The 24083-nt window shown below is 34.0% G+C and overlaps 1 protein-coding gene across 3 annotated transcripts; it reads left to right on the top strand.

Moving 5' to 3' along the window:
- The first annotated feature begins 1175 nt into the window (after positions 1-1175).
- Positions 1176-23539, top strand: LOC127854123 (synaptonemal complex protein 1-like). Of its 3 annotated transcripts, none has more exons than XM_052389126.1 (20): positions 1176-1283; positions 3314-3432; positions 3975-3996; positions 5294-5424; positions 7201-7266; positions 8695-8762; positions 9119-9192; positions 10988-11046; positions 11246-11315; positions 11994-12067; positions 13367-13475; positions 13662-13756; positions 14645-14829; positions 15662-15729; positions 16478-16539; positions 17732-17848; positions 20364-20468; positions 21447-21550; positions 21782-21899; positions 23412-23539. In XM_052389126.1, exons 2-20 carry the CDS (start codon positions 3373-3375, stop codon positions 23517-23519), a joined length of 1695 nt encoding a protein of 564 aa, XP_052245086.1. In that variant the 5' UTR covers positions 1176-1283; positions 3314-3372; the 3' UTR covers positions 23520-23539. The 3 variants fall into 3 exon arrangements, with proteins under 3 accessions (XP_052245086.1, XP_052245088.1, XP_052245087.1); XM_052389128.1 differs by having other exon boundaries at positions 1185-1283; positions 3359-3432; XM_052389127.1 differs by having other exon boundaries at positions 1195-1292.
- The last annotated feature ends 544 nt before the right edge of the window (positions 23540-24083 follow it).

Raw genomic sequence — 24083 nt, 5'->3', positions numbered from 1 at the left:
GTTTACGCCAACTGTACTCGACCAAGGCAACAGCTGTGCCTAAAATATTGATAAAGCGACTAAACGAACTATTTACTCCATCAGACAAAAATAGCATAGATTCCAATTTTGTCCTTCAATGAAAAGGTCGCAACCCCTTCTGCGAACTCCGGTGATGAACTGTATATAAACTCTGACTTTCGCGGGTTGAAATGCAATGCAAGTAAGTACTAAATATGAGAATATAGCCTTTAGTATAAACGCTTTTGCGCTGGTAATTCTCTGAAAATAAAAGGTGAACGCACAAACTGTATTTATATCGAAAATTGATTGTAAAACTGTTCTATCTATTGAGCCTTTTCATTAGAGATAAAATTGTTTCATGCAGTAAAACAGTGTTACAAAGACGGGGATATGTTTCCAATGTTCTGGTGTTATACTCAAATCAGCCAATGGAATAAATGAAGTGTATTCATTCGTACCTAGCCGCGGGAAATTTTGTTTGCATATTATTGGATACTTACAAAGGTCAAGTCAGTGTGAAAAGCTGGCTTAATACAGCTTACGCCGAAAAACATTTACGGACCCTATGCTGCTAAGAAACGAAATATGTATGAAACACGTACATTGTAACATATAAACGACAAATCAGTGTTTTAATCAGAGATTTTTTATCTATAACAGTTAAAATAGCATAAATCGTAAAAATAAGCAATTGTGAACACTTGTAATAAATCTAAAAGCGTTCTTTTAAGGTCTTTAATTTAAAACAACGCCCGTTGTGATTTCGGATAAAAATGTTTCGATGTAGATGCTGGACATCGTTTTTTCTTCTTCTGTTTAATGACGTGAACAGAAAGCTTCATAGACATTTTGACAAAAGAAACCATTTAGCAAAAGCAGGAACAGAACAAATATAATGATAAGCACTTAACTGGTGAAAAAAGAAGACCGGCCATTGTGCAGTCTCGAGATGAGAGAGGCCGCAATCAGGGGTCTAGTATTTGAAATTTGTTATCTTTGTCAGCGTCTTCATTTATGATGTCACTGAACTAAGAACTTAATCCAATCAAACCCGAAACATTAACATTATTTCACAAGTTACGCCAGTGTGGTGATAAGTGACAACAATCAAATAAAGAAAGAACAGAAATGTTGTTTGTAACCTATTTAATCGAACGTATTCACAATCGATCAAACAATGCACGTGACATTGCTGCAGACGACGCTCGACGAAAACAAGTCTTGTTTCACACTCTTTTTTATACAAACCTGTGCAGTTGGAGTAAAAATGTACTAACTTGGTAGGGAAGGTGATTGTTCATCGTCTATGTATCCTTGCATACTTGTGCACATATTATATACCGGTGATTTGTATCGAAGTTAACAAAATTGTCAAGAAATTAGAAAAACATTGTTTTATCAGTTTATTCCATGTCAATGTTGACATTTTTTATGGGGCCTTTTCACAGATTTTGGCATGTTTTGAAGTTTGTCATTAAATGCTTTATATTGATAAATGTAAACTTTGGATCTAAAAAGCTCCAATAAAAACTTGAATAAAATTAAAGAAAATAAAAAAGTAACCCTCAACTGGGCTTGAACAACTGAGGTCAATCCCTGTATAAAATGGAGTAAAAGTATATGCTTATACCACTTGGCCATCCTTCCTCACATAATGTTTGATGTATTTATTACTTTATTTAAGCAATCCTCTAAGTATCACAAAATATAACGACAACAAAAAACTCTCCAAATTATTCAATTGTTTCACGTTGCAGCGCTTTATAATTTTCAGGTTTTTAAATCGTCAAAAGATGCATAAAATAGACATTTTTGAGCAAAGTAAATGTTCAGTATTACTGTTTGCTCATAAATATAACTACAACCAAAATGTGTGATTCTGAAACAATTTTTTTTAATTTTGTCAATTTACCAAAACGTGAAAAGGCGCCTTTAACTTCTAAAAAAGTGAATCTTTTATGCTTACAAGGAGTCTATTAATATGATCTCAGTCTCAGCCAAACATGGCCGGACCGACGGTCATGTCCTGTAAAATTTTGTAAGGTCCGGCCTGTCGGTCAAATATACATGACCGATTGTCAGGTAAAGAAAAGAGAACCAATTATTTGGTTTGTATAGGTTTGTCAACGGCTATGAAAGTTTTTTGAGGTGCAAAAATAGCGATAGCGTCTTTATACATGTGCTTTTCCATACTAACGCTCTTTCTGCTGACAGAATTTTCCGACGGCATTTGATTGGTCCATTTTTATGCATCTTACGAATGTGGGTCAGGACGGTCAAATCCATGACGGCCTAGTCGCTTTTAAAACAAGATAATCATAAACCTGATTATTAAAATTTAAAGGATACAGATATCAATTTATGTGGTTGTAATAGCAATAGTAATGTATAATAATGATCATTGTCATTTTGAACCGTTATTATCTTGGCTGTCAATGTCCATGCGTGAAAAAGGCTGGTTGTCAATTTTTTTAGGCCGTTGTCGGTTTAGGCTGTATTGACCAGACTCATATCTGACATGCGCGCTAAGCGTAGCTTAGAAACAAGTATCAGCTACTTTGGTTGGAAAATGTTCGTAAGATATTACAAATGAGCGATTGCCATTTATATTTACTGTTAATATTCTTTGAACATTAACTTAACAAGACTTGTACCATGTATGGGGTGTATATCCTTAAAAGGAGTCTGTCAATATGTTCTTTATAGATGTTGAGTTTAATTGAATAAATGTTGTTTACCTATGAGAAGTCTTTTAACATGGTGTAATTGATACAGGCATCTAGCATGTCTATCCGTTGTATCGGCCCTCTTAATGAATACATACACATTTTTTAAGTGAACAAATGTTTTTCAAAGCCTCATGCTGTGATCTTACAAAATTGTGTCATTGGTAATCTGGAATTAAAATTGTAGTCGTTCAGTTCAATAAAGGTGTTTGTGTCAAAAAAAAAGTTGTTTAATCTATTATTGCTTTTGTGTGAAAGTACAGTGTGATCATAAAACTGAAACCAGAAAGGTTAAATTCCACAGAATTATGTTTACTGCGTGAAGAAAATATTTTGTGAACAGTTTGATAATAAGGTGTAAAAATATTTCAAATATTCATTGGATCATTTTTTATGGTAACTCTTGATCAACTGTCAAATTTTGGTAGTAATTATGGCGTTAATTGTTTTCTAATAATTGTATGTTGTGCAAAGTGATAGAAAAGACATTTTTGGTTGTGGTAGCTAGAGCTATTTAAAATCATGTTCTCAAAGTTGTTCTATATGACACAGCTACATATTAGTAATTTGTGTCCTTCTTTCAGATTTTTGTAAGAACATTCTTAGAGATTGTCAACTGATTATTGCAGTTGTACAAAAAAGAATGCAAACACAGAAAGAACCTTTCTTTAAACCACTAAGAAATGATCACCAAAGCCAAGAGGTAAGAAAAAATTGTTTATTATAAAAAAAGGGTATAGAAATCCTTATACCAATATACAGATACAAACACCTGCAGTATAGATTAAAACAGTCTTTCAATGTCGATCATCCTTTTGGACATGGATAGTACAACTGAATGAGATCCAGGAAATAACTGACCCTAATGACCATTAAAATAAGGTCAAATTGATTTGCCAGTAAAACGGAATTCAGACCATAAATAGTTATCAGTTTAACAGTCTTTTGGGCCAGTAATGATTTAATGAGTCTGATTAAATCAAAATGCATTGTTCTTAGTGCATGTTATAAAGTCATACAATTATTTTATTATGTAATATTGTGCTCTATATTATAATGATATGTATATACTTACAATTAATAATTGTGTTTGTTATAATAAATATCATATTTTTATGTACAATTTTAAAAATGATCCAGTCCTATAGTCTTTCTTCTGAGTATTTCAAATACTTACAACTTATATTTGGTTATGTCGGAATATAATAATTATTGTTTTTATGATTTGTATTCTTTTTTTTTCAGAAAACAAGACAGAGTAAAAATGGTTGGTGTTTTTTATATTTTTTTAATTAGTTTTGTGTTTGTTTCAAATTTGGATCTTCAAAATTGCCAAATTAGTTTTCCACTACTTTTCATTGTCATATCAAAATTGGATTACAAGTAAACAAATATATTATGATTAAAGGATTAATTTGTGAATAGTCTGCTCTTAAAAAAAATTGAGCAGGCTTTAGTGAGCACTTGATTAACAGAGGACCATAGTTGAATTCATCATCTTTACATGCATTTTAAAACATTGAACCTGAGGTCGCTCTCATGGATTACAAAAAAGTTCTAGTTAACCAAGGTCTCCTGTTATATAGGTATATCAGAAATTCGGCTACTTCCCAATTGAAAATAAGGTCTTTTTTTCCCAAAATTGATAGAGGACTTTCCCAAAAAATAAAATAAAAAAATAGACATATTGGGCTTCTCCCAAATTGAAAGCAATGAGCTTTATATGATTAAGAATGCACCTCAATGTGTCTTTTAATACTTATGAGCAATGATAAGACCCTGTTTCAAAAACTTTTAAAAACGGTCTTCCCAAAATGAGCAGTTATCACGCACGAAATTCCCAATTTAAAAGGCTAGGGCCTCTTCCCAATTTCCTGATGAAAAGCCCTGTATGTTCAATAAAATGCTTATTATCTGAGAACTAAAATTAAGTTCAATAATTAGAAATGATACATACCGACTTTCAATGTTGAATAAGTACGTGTATATGTTATAAAAAAAGTACTTTAATGATACACATTCATGTATACAACTGTACATGTTGTCAGCATTATTCTTTTTTACTTTATATCTTAAAAGTTACACAAAATTAATGTCAATAAACTTTGAGCATATAAGTTTTATAATTTTTAGGCCTTTTTAATAATGGGACATTTTTGAGAATGCTAACCTGTAATTTGTTTACACAGTGATTTATTCTCCCCTGTCATACAGTTTTACATGGATGTCACCTATGAACAACCTTTGCACATGACATGTGTAAAACAGGGACAAAACATGTACTAAAGTTATCAATGCTCGAGTTTACTGTGGTAATTTAAGGTATCAACAATTTCGCGAGGATTTGAGTCATATTAGGCATACTCTAGGTCTTTTATTGATATATGCTAAAAAATTTAAGAAGTAATACTGAACTTTAAATGTTGTGGTTGCTAATCTGGTACTCTTGACCAGCCCTCAGCGAACAGAGGACCCTAGTCTAATCTATAATTTTGTAATTGCACCTTGAAAACTTTGCGTGCACAGTTGCTCGACTAGTGCTTACTATGTTGCCCTATTTACAGTCAGTTTAAGACAGACTGAGGACCTTGCAGTGAATTCAGAGAGGCTCACATCATTGCATGCCAAGTTGCACCAGGAGGCAGATCGCATCAGGCAATGGAAATACCAAACAGAAAATGACCTCAAGCAAAAGGTGGGTAGGGACTTTCAGAGATATCAACATGCACAGACTATTTTTATGCCCCTCTTCGAAGAAGAAGGGGTATATTGTTTTGCTGGCTGTCTACTGGAAGACCTGTCGGTAGACCAGTCTGAATGTCGTTAGACCAGTTCCTTTCTGATCAATAACTCGTCAACGAAATTATTTTGTGTAATACATTTGTATATCATTAGAAACTGTTAAACAATCGCTAAATATACTTGCCTACAACAACAACAAAATAGGAATTGACACTTTAAAGTTACTAATGGAGGATGGAAGATCAGCTTTGTGATTGGTGTGTACCGTAATTACTCTATGTTTTCGGACACTTAAAAATAATTAATTTTTTTCGTGTCCGAAAACTTAGATACGAAAAATATTCACAAAATACAGGTGTCTGAAAACTTAGAGTCGAAAATTGAAGTGTTCGAAAATAGCGTTAATTGTATCAACGACTTCCGGTAATAGCACGGGCTTGTAAAATACCATGCCGTATAGAATAAGTTACAATTCAGGGCCCTCAATCTGTCAAATCCACGGATGAAATTCGGCCGCATTCCCCCCCCCTGAAAAGTATATACTTTTTTCCCTTTTTGGGGGAAAAATTCCCCCTAAAAAATAAAAAATAATTTTGTATTTTATTTTTTTTTATAGATAGATGTGTCTCATGATTATTATATCTCAATTCTATTTTAATTTAATCTTGCCAAACATACTAAATTATGAAAAAAGCAATGAATATAGTGCAAACATGTACAAATGTTATAATTAGAGAGTAAGTAAAAAATCCCCCCAAAAGTGAAACACCGCGAAAATTCCCCCTGCTATGGGTAACGACCCGCTTCCCCTAAAATGGATTGAGGGCCCTGCAATTATATATGTTTGCACTGCATTTTAAATAATGTTAAATGCTGAATTTATTTGACAGAAAGTTACTACAAGGTTGTACTTTGACCAACGAGTTCAAAGATGAGCATGTGATGTACCGATACTCGCTAGTATGAACCTGTAATTAACGCAATAAAAAAAGCAAACTATGAAATCTTTGTTTGTTCATAGTTGTTCTCTAACACCTTCCATAATTCGTAAAACTTGCAATAGGGTGCATCACAATTTGAAGCGTTTAGCATTTGTCACAGTTAATTTACTGAGAAGGGGTAGTACCATTGCGGAAGATAATTGAACTGTTAATTGGCACTACCCCTGGTAATTGTCATAACGCGTATGGTATCGGGCGAAACCATTGTTTAATACTGGTTTACAAGGTTATTCACCCAATAAGGCAAATGTAATGGTCCGTTGCCCTCAGGCATGCACCTGCCGTGTTTTATGATGTTAATCTATTGTAAAACCCCATGATCGAAGTGTCATAAGATATCGAAAACAGGACCGAAATTTGGTAAAATAGCGCTGTACAATATACTGTCCGAAAACTTAGAGACATGAATTATGAACGAAAACTTAAGTGTCCGAAAATTAAGAGTCACGAAAAATAAATATTTTTGCTAAAAAAAGGGGTGTCCGAAAACTTAGAGTGTCCGAAAACATAGAGTAATTACGGTATATTGGTCTTGGATAATAATAAAATAACATACACATTTAATACAGGGCTGTTATAAATTGCATAGTCATCATGCAGGTAAAGCATGGAGGTAAGTACTGTTTCATTGAGTCAGTTACAACTTAAATTAGAAAGTTGAAGGGCATATCAATATGCTGGCATCAGTGTTATATTGGTTTACTTAAAACACCCTTGTGGTCTTTCAGGACAGGAAAATTCAGGAGACATCACAGACTATTGATACCTTGCGGAAGTCACTTTTGGAGCTCCAGGTACAAAGTTAATTATTTATGTAATGATTTTAACATTTTTGTAGTCATTTATTCAAACAGCTTGCTGTCATTGACATCTTTAGATACAGGTATTAAAAATGCATTTAATAACCGTTATGAATATGGACCATATATAATTGATAAAGGTGAATTGTATGAATTAATAAGTCAAAATATTTATAGAAAGAAGTCACAGGTTTTCCCTTTTCATATAACTATTTGTTTTAAACTGAATGTGAATGTATGAATACATTTCTAACCTTAAATAAGGTTATACAATATTAAGAAAGGCTTTTTCTGAACACTTGTGTTGTGAACTGAAAGTGTAAAAGTGTGACACCCGTCATAACAATGTTTTGTGTGTTCTAAAGCATTGAACATGTTTGATAGCTGCTCTGTGATCTGCAGCAATTAAATTGTTTGATAGCTGCTCTGTGTTCTGAAACCTTGCACTTGTTTGATAGCAGCTCTGTGTTCTGAAGCATTGCACTTGTTTTATAGCGATTCTGTGTTCTGCAGCCTTGCACTGTTTGATCTGTGCTGTGTGTTTTGAAGCCTTGCACTGTTTGATAGCAGTTATGTGTTTTGAAGCCTTGCACTTGTTTGATAGCTTCTCTGAGTTATGCAGCCTTGCACTGTTTGATAGATGCTGTTTGTTCTGATGTCTTGCACTGTTTTATAAGCTGCTCTGTGTTCTGAACCCTTGCACTTGTTTGCTAGCATCTCTTTTTTTCTGCAGCCTTGCCCTTGTTTGATAGCTGCCCTGTGTTCTGCAGTTTTGAAGCCTTGCACTTGTTTGATAGCTTCTCTGAGTTATGCAGCCTTGCCCTTGTTTGATAGATGCTCTTTGTTCTGAAGCCTTGCAGGTTTTTGATAGCAGCTCTGTGTTCTGCAGCCTTGTCCTTTTTTGATAGCTGCCCTGTGTTCTGAAGCCTTATACTTGTTTAATAACTGGTCTGTGTTCTGAAGCAGTATACTTGTTTGATAGCTGCTCTATGATCTGAAGCCTTGCAGTGTTTGATATCTGCTCTTTGTTCTTAATCTTTGCGCTTGTTAGAGAGCTGCTCTGTGTTCTGAAGGCTTGCACTTGTTTGATTGCTGCTCTATGTTCAGAAGCCTTGCAATATTTGATATCTGCTCTGTGTTCTTAATCTTTGCGCTTGTTAGAGAGCTGCTCTGTGTTCTGAAGCCTTCACTTGTTTGATAATTGCTCTGTGTTCTGGAGCCTTGTACTGTAAGATAGCAGCTCTGTGTTCTCAAGCCTAACTCTTGTTTGATAGCTGCTCTCCATGTTCTGTAGCCTTGCACTTGTTTGATAGTTGCTGTGTGTTCTGAACCCTTGCACTGTTTGATAACAGCTCTGTGCTCTTAACACTCACACTTGTTTGATAGCGATCTGTTTTCTGAACGCATGCGTTTGTTTAATAGCTGCAGAATGAGAGCCTCAGCATGACTCTGCAGGAAGAAACAAGCAACAGGGAGGACATTGTTCAAAGGTAATGAACTGTTTAATTTTCCTTATAAGAAGTGAACAGTTTGGAGTCAGAAAAAGAGCTGAGAATAAACCATTTCGGTCCTTTTACAATTGCTTGTAATTTGCATAATCCTCTTTTTTTGTCAGTTTCTTTCTTTGAATATCTTGTTTGTTCAACTTTTAACATGCTATGGTTGTCAAGGTGAGAATGTTTCGAGACAAAATATGTAGTTTTTTCTCCCAACTTAATATGAAAATGTTTCAATAATTTGTAGTTATTTTGTATTAGAAATATGCATTCTTCATATCAACTGGCTTTATAAGTTGGTTTATCTTGTTTATTTTTTCATGATCATTTTCATATCTCTTTGACTGTAGGGTGACAGCCACAAGACAGATGTGTGCTGTTCTTAAGGATCATCTGACGAGAGCTGAAAACAGAATTGTTAGCTGTATGTTAACATGTATTGATCATACATTTATTTATTTCACTTGTTAAGGTGATGCCAAAATAATTGTTACAATACATTAGTGTTTATAATAACTGTAATGTAAGAAAAGCTATATTTAAATGAGTTAATGAATCTAACTGATGTGTTATAAAGCTTATTGATGATTTCACTAATTAGTCCCACAGGGTAATCACGTGATAGTCAACTTGGCGACATCTATTCTAAGACAGTTATTTTTTGCCGTTTTTACCCTTAATTACTTTTGTTTAATTTTTAAATGACGCTAACTTTCAAGCAAACTCAGTAAATAGGTGATTAGCGTCTATTTCGTATTAAAATTCACTTTATCTCTCGACTTTACTCACTCCCCACAAATTGTCTTAGTGTAGCTGTTATTAGGTCATCCCCCTAAGAAATTTTGCAGCGAGAAAAGTCGTGATAAAGTGCAAATACTAATACGAAATAAACCCTAGTAGCTTCTCACTGATATGTCTGGAAAGTGAGCAGCATTAAAAAAAAATTATTTCAAGTAATAAAGGGCATAAAACGGCAAAACATACCTGCATTGGCATGGACTTTGCCATCTTGAATATCGCATGATTACCCCCTCTGACACAGCCTTGCCATAAAAAATAATTTTAGTACCAAGTCTCAATAACTAAAAACAATAATTGAACATGCTTCTGTTCATTATTATGTCCATACACTAGGATGGCAATAACACTGCAAAACCTGAATGCAATTAGTATATATAGAGGATATTTTTTGGATTTGGTGGAATATCGATTTTAATTCAAGAGTAAATTATAGAAAATAACGAGTGAATTAAAATCGATATTCCACCAAATCCAACAAATTTTCTTTCAAGTTTATAAGCAAATGCTTATTTTTGTATTTTTACAATTCCGGACAATATAATTCCCCGTTGGGCGCCCGATATGTCAATCCAGAGTAATCGCCCTTGGTATTGTTGGGGGATCACATTTGGGGAAACCAAAGATATCTAAAAGTAGTTTAGGTCAAACAAAAAAAATTATCGATAATTTTCACTTAAATTTTCACTGTTTGAAATAGTGAAATACATTTATCGGTTTTAATTCACTGATATTTCTCGATAAACCATCGGAAAGAATAAAATAAAAAACAATTAATTCATTTTGAAAGAAATTAGAACTCTGGTACTTTATACCTTTATTAAGCTGTTTGTCATCTTGAATGCACAAAACAGTTAAGAGTTACTTGTGTATCTATGCAAACTGAATATTGATTGGACTAAATTTCAAGTTGCTTATGCAAAAAAAGCAATTTCAGATTTTATTGGTAAAGTAATTTACTGAAGTCACATGTTCATACTTTGAAAGAATTAAGTGTGTCTGAAAAGAAGGTTCTAGTTGAAATAGAATATGGCATATTAATTATTACTACAAATGCAGATTCAACGGACATTGAACAAATATTTTAACATCATATACTGCTAAACTATTTAAAATTTGGAAACTTCTAGAATCTTTTCACACACAAAATCTACACATGCTAATTTGTAATTCTGTATCAAATTTGTTTTAAGTAAATTCTTATTTTTTCACTGCTTTTTTACAAGTTTTTTATACTGTACATTCCGAAAAAATATATTGCAACACACTTAATTGTTACCTTAATACAGTAAATTTGTGAATGTACTGCAACATACAGTTGCACCACTAATAATTTGTATGGTACACCTTTTAATAATAATCTGAATATTATTATGCTTTACATGTATGTAAATAATTTTGGAAAATTAACTTATTTACAGGTGAATCAGAAAAGAAAGAAATACAAAAGATGGAAGCTGACCACAAGTCAATCTGTGAAGTATGATCATCTACGCAAATGTTATACTCTGTAAACCTCTGTTAATGTGCTATGTACATAATTTGTTTAAGTGCATGTGTGGTGCAGTTCTCTGATACTGACTTAAAGTGACAAAAGCTTACATGTATTACTTAAACACTTTGATACACAGAGTTGTATCTTTTCATTACTATGTAATTTGTCATTCATTTCTTTTTAGGGTTTGACTGAGAAATTCCAACAACTGAAGTTTACTTCTAGAGAAGAATGCAATAAGCTCAACAAACAATGTAAAGTAGATGTTGCTTTCATTATTATACAATCATCACATTTTGAGTTTTTTTATCTCATAGTGACATTGCATCCACATTAAAAAGTGTGTCAACTCATTGTGTATAAAGTTCCTTTACTGCTTTCTTAGTTTTATTTGTAACCCAGGCATGTGCACTTTTGTGCATATCTTTTTTGGTTGCTTTCTCATTTGCTTGACTGTTCACAAATTAACCCTATTTAAGTCAGTTACAACAATTACAATGTAACTTTGGTGAATGACTCTCAAAGCACTGCCCTACCTTGTTAGCCTTGAAATAGTGAATTTTAACTGTTAAGTCTAAATTGTTTACTGGTGATTTTATAAAATGGTCTTGCTTAAAAGTAAAAAGAAATCATCATGTTAGATTCATTATCACTTTATTCTAAATACATATTTTGATGCTGGTAAGATAAGTGCAAAAACATAATTCGTGTTTAAAAGTTTCACAAATTGGGGTCAAGTTGATTTAAGCCACTGTCTGGGAAAACTCAGGCTAAGAAGGGGTTTTATTTAAACACAATTTTACATAAAAGCTGAAAGTGCCAACCCTGCTTAGCCTGTGTTGACTGCAAAGGCTTATCAAGGACGATACTTTATACATGTACACATGCATTATGCCCCGTTTTCTCAGAGCACGGCCTATTTCTTGTTTCAGTGCATCTTGCTCGACAAGAGTCAACTGACCTGAAGGAGGAACTGAAGCGTCAGTCTGTTGAAGCAGAGGAACAGGTTTGATTATTGATGCTTATTATCCACTGCCATAGGCGGAGGGATATTGTTTTGGCGTTGTCCGTCTATCCGTCTTTCCGTCCGTCTGTCTTTCCGCCCGTCCGTCTTTCCGTCTGTCCGGCACTTTTGAGTCCTGAGCCATATCTTGGAAGTGCTTTGGCGGATTTGCTTGAAACTTGGTGTGAGTATATATATATATGGATAAGAGGATGATGCACCCCAAATGGCATTGTACACCATCTGTTAATAACGGAGTTATGGCCCTTTGTATCTTAAAAAAATGTTTTTTAGCTGAGTGTCAAATATAACACTTTTGTGACCAGAAGCATATTGGTGGGGATATCAATTCAACAAATTTGCTTGTTATCTTTGTAAATTTGTATTCAAATTAAGTGTTGTTGTAAGTTGAAACCTTCATTTTTACTCAAATCAACAGCTTTCGCACCATTAAAAAACAACAAAATAACAAAAAGCTAACAGTAAAAAAAAGCTAATAGTTATATAAATATAGTTGAAAAATGATATTGCACATCACAATATAATGAAATGAACGAATGCAACAATTAAGGGGACAGGCAATCTGTTGTATGTTTAACTGCAAAAATATGGCGAAATTTGAAATAATTCAAAAGATTCAATTGTAAAAACAAATTGTCGTGCCCCATCATGTCTGTATTGTCACCAGCACAATTTTTACACAGCAGGAATAAAGACTATAGTATTGGGTGACCTTTTGAGCTTCAATTATAAGACACTATAAATGATGCAATGTGAGGTATACAATTTGAATGAATTTTTGATTTACCAAAGTTATGAGTTTGTGCTTTATTTATAAACAAATGTGTGCAAATATGTTTTATTTTAAATAAAATAAGCATATCAGTGTATTGTCCATAGCAGTAACTTATCTTCATTTATACAATGACACGCCAACTTTTAATTAATTGTTACAATATTTGTATTTCCATATTAATCTTAGTTTCAAAAGATGAGACACTACATACAAATGAGTGTGTCTTCTGACTATTTGTATTATAGCATTTTCACTGTAAAAGAATATTTATGTATTGATCAATATGTTAATGTTCATTATTGACAAAAACTTTTCATTTAGTTAATTATGACACCAATCAACACATATATAACATGTCTTAATGCATGTGCTTAAAGTGTCTTGCTTAAAGTGTCATCCCAGATTAGCCTGTGTGGACTGCACAGGCTTATCTGGGAGGACACTTTAGGCACATGCATTTAGCCTGGTTTTCCCAGAGTTAGGAACAATTATATGCTTTTGCTCAGCTGAAACATCTTCAAGAAAAGCTTGATGAGAAGAACATTGAGATTAGAGACATACGGACACAGATCCACAAAAACAATGAGAAAATTCACAGCCAAGAAAAGACTATTGGTATGTGGGTATGTTGTTAATATATTGATGTCAGAGTGTTTTAAATTATTTATGTAAATACTTAGCAGGCAATCTTCAATACTTAGTAATATCCCTAAAAAATAAAAATAAGTCTCTGCCAAAAGTTTAGTTAATCATTGTGTTCTTCGTGATTTAGACATATAATGTATTGTCTTTATGTTTTAGATTCACTTAAAAATAGCTTACAACAGTTGGAAAAAGACTTGCAGGCATCAAAAGAAAAAAATGAAATGCTTTTTGGAGAAATCAGTGATTTAAAGGTATGATATATGCCCATATTGCCTCAAGATAACAATTTGTGCACATAAATGTAATAATAAAAAACAAACTTGTGTAATCGTTTGTCCATTAGAAGACTGGCATTTTCTGAAAAGTTTAATGATGTATTTTAGTTGTGAACACGGAAATGTAATGAGTTTATGGTTAAGAACAATAACTAGATTTCAGATATATTATCATATGTTTATGAACTTAAATGTATAACCCGTATTTAAATTTGAAGTATTTTCAATGTCTAAGTAGTTGCCTAATAAAGCCTCTAAGCCAATGTTCAAGCAATCATACTATAAGAACAACTACTGATTCTGTAATCAATGTTTATGCCCCTGGATAGAATGATGAGGGGTATATTGTTTTTGGCCTGTCTGTCTGTCTGTCATTGTGTGTGTCTGTGTGTCTGTCCCAAAACTTTAACCTTGGTCATAACAATAACAATGCAATATTGAAGATAGCAACTTGATATTTGGCATGCATGTGTATCTCATGGAGCTGCACATTTTGAGTGGTGAAAGGTCAAGGTCATCATTCAAGGTCAGAGGTCAAATATTAGGCTTCAAAGCAGCACAGTAGGAGACGTTCTGTTTCATAAACACAGCTCTTGTTTTTGCCTCAATGAATTAGCTGCTCACTTTTCTTCCAACATAAACACAATTATAAAAAAAATGTGCACCAATATTTATTCCTGCTAGCTCAGTTACACAGTGCTAGACTACAAATAAGAGGATCAATGGTTAGATTGCTGACCTGTCCACATAACTGACTGTCGTGTTGTGACTAAAATACTTAAGGAAATGGCAAAATATCAAAATGCACAAAAAAAACATAAACTCTAGCCACATTCATTTTCGTTTTTAATTTCATGGCCACAGAGCAACCAGACAGAGGTTGCAGAGAAGCTAACATGCCGTGAAGGGGAGATTACTGAGCTGACCTCAAGGAACTCGAGCCTGCAGGCAGAGTTGGAGACAAAAACCAAGCAGCATGCTGACGAGCTGCAGGCCTTGCACAGAGAGCTGGAGCAGAACAAGGCACAGCTCAACTCTAAACATAACAAGTAACCTCCGAATGATAAATTCAGCCCTTTTCTTGGAAAACTGTGCTAAATGCATGTGCTTAAAGTGTGGTCCCAGATTGGCCTGTGTAGGCCGCTCAGGCTAATCAGAGATGACACTTTCTGCTTTTATAGAATTTTTCGTTCAAAGGAAGTCACTTCTTAACGAAAATCCAGTTGAGAAGGAAAGAGTCACCCCTGATTAGCCTGCGCAGAATGAACAGGCTTATCTGGGACGTCTTTTTATGCACATGCATTAAGCTCAGTTTTACTAGAATGTTATTCAATTAAAAGTGTCCTTTTAAAACAAATGTAAAACATACTATACAAGGTGCTAAGTACAAGCTATAAAGCATATAATTATATTCTTTATTAATAATAGAGATTTTCTCTATAATATACATCCTAACTGACAGAAATTCAATATTTTTTAGTGTTAAATCTGTTTCCATATTCAATTGCTTGGAAAACCTACTTCTTGTATGTTTTTTAGTAATTGACAATTTTTGTAACATTCAAAGTGGCATTAGCAAATCCATAATGAATGACATCATATGCAATAATTAAGTGCATCTTTGCACTACTTTTTAGTATGTGTTGTGTAAAAGTCCAGTACACATTTAACTATATTATAGGCATGAAGTTAGTCAACTCCAAGTATTAAATAAAATTAATTTGTTTAAACTAAGAATTACAATTTGCTGTGTGTCTTTTTGTGGTCCACATCTTGTTTTGGGAATTTTTTTGGAAGTCTCTTCTTAGCAAAAATCCAGTATAGGGGGAAAAGTTTTCCCACATTAAGACTCCAATACTGTTACCCCATTGTTTGTCTCAGAGTCCTGTTCCTGGAGATAGATCTAGAGAAGGCCAGGTCAGTTCTTGAGGAGGTCAAGAGTTCTAAAGGTGATTACACATTTGTATTGTCAGATTGTCTTGCTTGAATCATTTTAAAGTAATAGTGTTCATTGATACATTTATTGTGGAAACAACACATTTGCTTTGATTGCAGAACACATTTGTCTGTATCAAAATAATAATTTTGGGATGCATTTAGTTATTATACGAATTGCTTTAAAGGGATCTTTTCACGCTTTGGTAAATTGACAAAATTGAAAAAAGTTGTTTCAGATTCGCACATTTTCGTTTTAGTTATGATATTTTTGAAGAAACAGTAATACTGAACATTGACCATGGTCTAATATAGCCATTATATGCATCTTTTGACGATTTTAAAACCTAAAAATTATAAAGCGTTGCAACGCGAAACGATTGAATAATTTGGAGAGTTCTGTTTTTGTCGTTAAATTTTGTGAAACTACGAAGATTGCTTAGATAAGGTATAAAATACGTCAAGTATGTGTACTCGGCGGAATAGCTCAGTAGGCTAAAGCGTTTTTACTTCAGGACTCTGGCAGGACTCCAGGGGTCACTGGTTCGAAACCTGCTCCGGGCAATGTTCTTTTCCTTTTTTTAATTTTATTCTTGATTTTTTACTGGAGCTTTTACGATCCAATGTTTACATTTATCAATATAAAGCATTTAATGAATAAGTTAAAAAATGCCAAAATCTGTGAAAAGGCCCCTTTAAATGTGTGTGTGTTCTTTTCTTTTTGTTGGAAGAAACTCGGTATGAATTGTTTTCCTTTTTCAGATATGTTGATCATTGAGAAGGCAGAGTTGGAAAATCGCCTCAAGGAGCTTGAAATGCAAAATGTAACCTCATTACCTTAAATGAAAGCATTTACTTGCTGAATAAATATAAGCATGTAACCTTTTCTAAGCAATGATCAATCTAATATAAATAAAATCACTGTTCAGCAAAAGTTATATTTAATAATTCTGCAACTGAATTAATCTGTTCAGTTCATCTATGCACAGGATGAGCTTTTGGGATTGCCTTTTTTCAGTGCGCATTAAAAAAAATAAAATAAAAAAAAATAAAAAATCTGAACCTCTAGACAGAATTTAATATCACAGAAATGATCCTTTGGTAATCTTCTTTCAAATGGTTGTCTTATGCATGGGTAGGTCCCAAAAGCTACAATAGAGTTTATAAATTAAAAACCTCTGAAACTGAAAGAGTCGTGGGTTTAACATTTTGTGTCCAACATGGTAAAGTGATGTGCTTCAAAGTTTGTTTAATTCTTGACCTTGGGGTCAAACTTGGCCATTCCCAGGTGTCACATGATCTATGTAAAACATTTAAGTGAAATATTGCAAAAGTATCTGAAATAACAAGGCGAAGAGGTTTTATATTTGGCAAGTAATATTGTATGGTGGTTTTCTGCTACTGTTTTTCAAATCATGTTCTTAGGGGGCAGGGGAAAGGTGGTGTTTTATATTTAATTCAGCATTATTAAAAAACACTTAGAAACAACAAAGCACAGAGCTTTGGTATTTGGTATGTGACATCAGATTGTGGTCTGTTACAAAGATTGTTCAAACAATGCCCCTGGCTTTGAAACTGGACATACCCCATTAGACAGGTGAGAAATCGTGGGCTTGTCATAATTGTGTTCGAATATTAAAAAAGGCAAGCACAGAAAGAAAAAGTTAATGAGGTAGTTGATTGAATAATTTTGTAACACTACAGCTGTGTCAGTTAAACTTTGAGTTGCAACACCTTTTCATTATGCAAGAATTTTTTGGTTGACTGGGCTGGCCGACTTAGTTGGTGGGGTGCTGGACTACATATAGATGGATCATATGTTAGTTTACCTGTAAAACCAGGCCAGGCAAAGTGGGATCAGGTTGACAGACCATCACTATAGGACTGAAATACTGTTTAAAACTGAAAAAATTATATGAAACAAAGTCAGTAGATACGGTGGCAGTGAACAAACACTTGCCTTGTCAGTCCTATGACAATACAACACTTGTTACATCTTATTCACGTGTTTTTAAGGCTCAGCTGTTAGCCCAACATCAGCAGAACTGTGAAGTGATCCACCAGATGAGCGGGTCTATCTCTGAGCTGGAGAACCAACTGACAGCCAGTCAGCAAGAGGGCGCTTCTCTCATGGTAAGGGTTGTTATATGGTTATATGGTGTTCAACACAAAATCTTGGCTTATAGATCAGTGAAAACTGGGCAGTTGGGTGTTTTTTTTGGTTTGGCGGGGTAACAATGTAATGAACAATTTGTGTTAAAATTGTGCGTTCCTGTCATATTTTATCAATTTCTTTTGCTATTTTTATGAAAATGTATAAAATTGTGTTTTTTTGGGGGGTCCTCAATCAAATCTGAGCATATGGTTCTGTTTGATTGCACTAGATGGTGGTCATTGTGACAAATAGAAGTATATATTTAAGACAATTTCTTTTAATCAAAGGATTTCACACACATTTTCATTATGTGGTTTTTCCCACAATTATTAAAAAAAGGTTCCACTCCATTACTCAAAATACCAGCTTCAATTAAAAATATAATGTCCTGGGTATGTCAAATAAAATAAACAATTCTTTAATGGAAACTCTTGAACTACTGTCATCTTTAGCAACAATGATTTAAAATTTAATTGTCAATTTACCATTACCATTGATTCACTTCTCAGTGAACATTATTATTGATATTGCATTTGCTTGTGGTTTTTCTTTGTTCTAAATGATAACATTTTTAACGGAAAAACTTCATTTGAGTCGTATTCGAGTATTCTTGTGTGATGTAACCTGCCTGATGAATAGTATTTGATATGCTTTAGTATGAACTTAAATATAACCTACAATAAACAACAATAATCACTGTTCATTATTATTTTGTTGATTGTTCTTGAATCACTGTCTATAACTGTAGGGAAGAGGACAATTACAACGAGCGAGGCATGGTATAGGGGAGATAACCCTGGGTTATGGTTAGGTTAGTGTTAGGGGTCGGGTTAGGGTTAAGGTATGGGTTAAGGCTAATCTTAACCCTAACCTGACCCCTTACACTAACCCTAACCCTAAACCTACCCCTTTAACCCCCCCCCCCCCCCCATGCGCATTACAATACCATGCCTCGCTTGTTGTCGTTGTCTGCTTCCCATAACTGTATACCAGAAATTTTTTTGGCTCAAAAAGAGGGTGTATGAAAACTTACGGTTTTCAATTTAACAAATATATTATGTCAGTAGTTATATATTTTATCCCTTTAATTTGCTATTTAATGTTCAGACCAAATATGTATTAAGTCTTTCAAAACTTCATACATTGATCTTTTTACATGCTGAAAATCAAACTCCCATACATATCTCCAACCTAGACATGTACCTTCAAATGCATCATAAAAATCCAGCTTTAATGCTGACTGCATTTTTTTGTTGTGTTACCTTAATAATTTGCTTAGGTAAGTGCTTTTGTTTCAACCAAACTTTGGAGAACTCTTGCCGTCCTTTTCTTTTTAATGTAACCATGGGTTGTCTGTTTATTTGTCAAAAAGTAAGCACATTAATAATTGTTAAACATAGCAGTTACACCTTTATGGTTCATTTCTCTACTTATTATGCTCCCCTTCGAAGAAGAGGGGGTATATTGTTTTGCACATGTCGGTCCATCGGTCTGTCGGTCCGTCCGTCCACCTGATGGTTTCCGGATGATAACTCAAGAATGCTTAGGCCTAGGATCATAAAACTTCATAGGGACATTGATCATGACTGGCAGGTGACCCCTATTGATTTTCAGGTCACTAGGTCAAAGGTCAAGGTCACAGTGACTCGAAATAGTAAAATGGTTTCCGGATGATAACTCAAAAATGCTTAGGCCTAGGATCATGAAACTTCATAGGTACATGGATCATGACTGGCAGATGACCCCTATTGATTTTCAGGTCACTAGGTCAAAGGTCCAGGTCACAGTGACGCGAAACAGTAAAATGGTTTTCGGATGATAACTCAAGAATGCTTACGCCTAGGATCATGTAACTTCATAGGAAGATTGATCATGACTGGCAGAGGACCCCTATTGATTTTCAGGTCACTAGGTCAAAGGTCAAGGTCACAGTGACTCAAAACAGTAAAATGGTTTCCGGATGATAACTCAAGAATGCTTACGCTTAGGATCATGAAACTTCATAGGCACATTGATTATGACTGGCAGATGACCCCTATTAATTTTCAGGTCACTAGGTCATAGGTCAAGGTCACAGTGACTCGAAATAGTAAAATGGTTTCCGGATGATAACTCAAGAATGCTTACACCTAGGATCATGAAACTTAGTAGGTACATTGATCATGACTGGCAGATGACCCCTATTAATTTTCAGGTCACTAGGTCAAAGGTCAAGGTCACAGTGACAAAAAACATATTCACACAATGGCTGCCACTACAACTGACAGCCCATATGAGGGGCATGCATGTTTTACAAACAGCCCTTGTTTTAGATTTGAGAACATGCTTTAAATTGTGTTTTTTGCTTTTCTGACCAATCATAACATTCTTTCACCAGTTATAATTCAAATGAAAAAGATAGTTGTAATTTATTAAATTATAAGCAAATGATGTTTTATCAAATGAACACAAATTCAAGTAACAAAGTGCCCATGAAGTGTCACTGTTTTCTAGCATCAGCTGAGTGAAATCCAACGGCAGCTGTGTAGCATGCAGGCTGAGAAGTGTCAGCTGGGAGAGAGAATTAGGCTTTATGAGTCCGATGTACTCGCAAAACAGGTAGGGCCTCTCCTCAACTGTCATACTTACAGTCAGAAATACATCCCAACCTGTTATTTAGAACTTACTGAGACAGGAAAAAAGCAATGAATTAAAATAGAAGAGTTATAAACACCAGATTAAACAAAATAATCAAAAGAAATAATAAGGACCCAATACACACTTTGAAATATAAAGAATTGAGATTTTAACAATTGCTTTTTCTGCTTCACAGCTTTAGCCAGCAGTTTCTAAATGGAACAAAACTTAGGGGTTAAAACAACATCAAGTTGACATACCTAGTGGCAATTTATTTTATTTCTTAATATAAATTGACATATCTCTTATAAGATTTCAGTTACAAAGCGTCTGATCAAAAGGAGAATGCAGAGAAAAGGGTTTGATAATGAGTTTATAATGCATTTAATGACGATATAAGAAATGGTAATGTTTCTTATTTAATGCTGCAATTGCCTGTATTCAAAGTTGTCATCGTCTGTTTTTATATCTTGCCATTTACAATTAACAGTTTGTACATCTTTAAAAAGATTTTGATTAATTTTTGTACAATATTGATAAGTTTGTTTGAAATACTTAAATATTTGATCCCAGAAAAGATCAGATTAGAATGTTGTTAAGTCATGGGCTCAGTGTATTCCAGTTATCTTTGACAATTTGGTGTGTCTAAATCAAACAGAAGACTGGTCTAAATCAGGCAGAGCCAAGTTTTGTGGAAACTGGGCTTGATGCATGTGCGTTAAGTGTTGCCAGAGATTAGCCTGTGCAGTCAGCTTCGGCTAAACAAGCAGGGACAACACTTTTGGCTTTTATCAAATTTTTCGTTTTAAGGAAGTACCTTTCAAAAGAAAATCCAGTCTACGTGGAAAGTTTAGTTCAATATTTGCCTGTGCAGACTGTACAGGCTTATCTGGGAGGACACTTTATGATCATGTATTAAGCCCAAATTTCCTAGTCAGAACAGGGTCGTCTGTTTTGCAGACTGGTATCCTGGACCTGGAGAAGGAGCTGGCAGAGAAAGCCTCACACATTGTCGGCCTCCTAGAGCAGATTGACATGCTCCAGGTGCAATTGGCTTCAGAACAGTGAGTAAAGTTACAAATAATGAACAAGCTTTGATTGACAATGAGTTTGACCATTCAGAGAGCCTTGACTTCATAGTATGACCAAGAGGCTGGTAGAGGCATTTGGGAAGGTGTGGTCATTAGTCCAATAGTGATTGAGTAATTATACTTGGAAGATGGTATATATATTAACAGTGACGAGAGGATGGGAGGATTGACTTCAATGAAAACTTGTGTCTAATAATTTTTCAGACAAAACCATCAGCATTCAAAATCAGCTCTAAATCTGACGCAGACTGAGCTGGGAGAGTGTAAACAAGACTTGAATTGTAAAACAAAGAACATCAGTAAACTGGAACAAGATGTCCAGGTACATATTAATATTTCATCCTTTATTATTGGTGTGTGTGAATTTTAAATCAGGTATTTGTATAAAAAAAAATGGCATACTGTCTTACCCAGATGTTTGCTTTTCTCAATCTACAATATAATGTTGAAATGAAATCCTGGCAGTAGATCCAAATGTTAAATTCCGAACATTGATTAAGCTAATTTGAGTGCCATTCTGTCAGACATTGGCTGCCTATCTTTTCATGATTATAATGGGGAAAATATTAGTAAAAAATAAACCTACTTCTTAAAGGTACCTTTTCACGTTTCGGTACATTGACAAAATTAACAAAAATTGTTTCAGATTTGCAAATTTTCGTTGTAGTTATGATATTTGTGAGGAAACAGTAATACTAAACATTTACCATGCTCTACAATATCCATTATATGCATCTTTTGACAATTTAAAAACCTGAAAATTATAATGCGTTGCAACGCAAAACGATTGAATAATTTGGAGAGTTTTGTTGTTGTCGTTATATTTTGTAAGTCTAGGAAAATTGCTTATATATAGTATAAAATCCATCTCTCATTGTGTGAGCGCGGATGGCCGAGTGGTCTAAGCGATAGACTTTAACTCTAAGGTCAGTGGTTCGAGCCCAGTTGAGAGTTACTTTTTTTTCTTTCTTTAATTTTATTATTGTTTTTTACTGGAGCTTTTTAGATAAAATGTTTACATTTATCAATATTAAGCATTTAATGACAAACTTTAATACATGCCATTATCTGTGAAAAGGCCCCTTTAACTTTGTTTGACTGTTATGGCTTACAATGTGTTCTGAGCTGTGGAGGACAAATAATTTTTATTCAATGAAGTTATTTACCATTATTCATCCCTTGACTAAGGGACGGCCAGTGTTTTAGAGGCCGCTCACCTCGTAGTCATGAGGCATTAATGCTCAATAGCTCTCACTCCTCTTGAAGATATGTATTTATGTAAAATTTGTAAAATCATCAAAGGAGAAGAATGGTTCATGCCACTCCTTGGTGCAAACTAAAGGCATGCATTGATATTGATTTTTTATGCTAAAACCAATATTTTATTCTTAATAAATAAGCACATTTTACCTATAGGACTGTTTCCTATGTCACAGTGTGGATGTGATCGCCTTTGTAAATAGCTTCTGATACAATTCTGCCATTCTCGTATTAGACACGTGTTACGAAGCATGTTTTTATATATTTACAAGAATTATTAAACTATACCCTTTATCTCCCATGTCGACAGTACAATATAGAAGTGTGTGCACGTATCCAAATACCTTGCACTTAACTTTTTGAATGTCAATATTTAGTTTTTTAAAGAACATTCAAGCCAAATCACTGGGTTTTTAAACCAATGTCTTGCTATTTTTTTCAGAGAAAGAGAAAACCTTATTCACATATTCTATAGGACTAGAGGAATGTTATGTTACTTATTTGTGTTTAAATATTTAGTTTTGAACTTGATATTTTAATGTTTATTATGTAATGATTTCAATCATTTTGGCAGAAACTGACGAGAGACAACATGAAGCTGTCCGAAGAATTAGAAGCAAGCAAAAATATTGAAAGAGATTTAAGGCATTATAGTTTTTATTCTTTTTTCCAATATTTGTAAACAAATTTATGTGACTTCTAATAATTTTTTGCTGTTTGTTTTGTGATTCCAGAAAAGTTATGTCAACAAGTCATATACAAGTTAAATAAAAGTTTAATGACAGCAATTTAAAATCAATCTGGGAACTATTGTTAGTGTATTCTTTCTTATTAAGTGTTTCTTTCAATGTTTAGATTTTGATTGTAGCTATTTAATTGTTTACCAGTAACTTTCTTAATGAAGTGTATGAAATCCAAGTGAGAGGTGCTTTAGTTCATCAGCAGTGTTATACTATGCTTGCCTACATTTAACCTACATTATAGAGTTCACCTGTATCTGCCTAATGTTGGCGAGCTATACTTGTTCATAATAATTAGTGCATAATAATTAGTACAACCATTTAGAAAAACACTTTACCACTTAGATACATATTTTTATGTGCAGTCACTTCAAAAGTTGATTTTAATTTAAGACCTTTCTTACTAGATTCAAGTTTTAAAGGCTTATTTCCAACCCTTAGATACTGATGAGCAGCAAACAGCATTAAACCTGAACAGACTGCGAGTTACTCGCAGTCTGTTCTGG

This window comes from Dreissena polymorpha, chromosome 12, assembly GCF_020536995.1.
Source record: "Dreissena polymorpha isolate Duluth1 chromosome 12, UMN_Dpol_1.0, whole genome shotgun sequence".
Classification (NCBI taxonomy): Eukaryota; Metazoa; Mollusca; class Bivalvia; order Myida; family Dreissenidae; genus Dreissena; species Dreissena polymorpha.
Note: the sequence above shows the minus strand (reverse complement) of the source record. Positions and strands in the feature narration are given on the sequence as shown.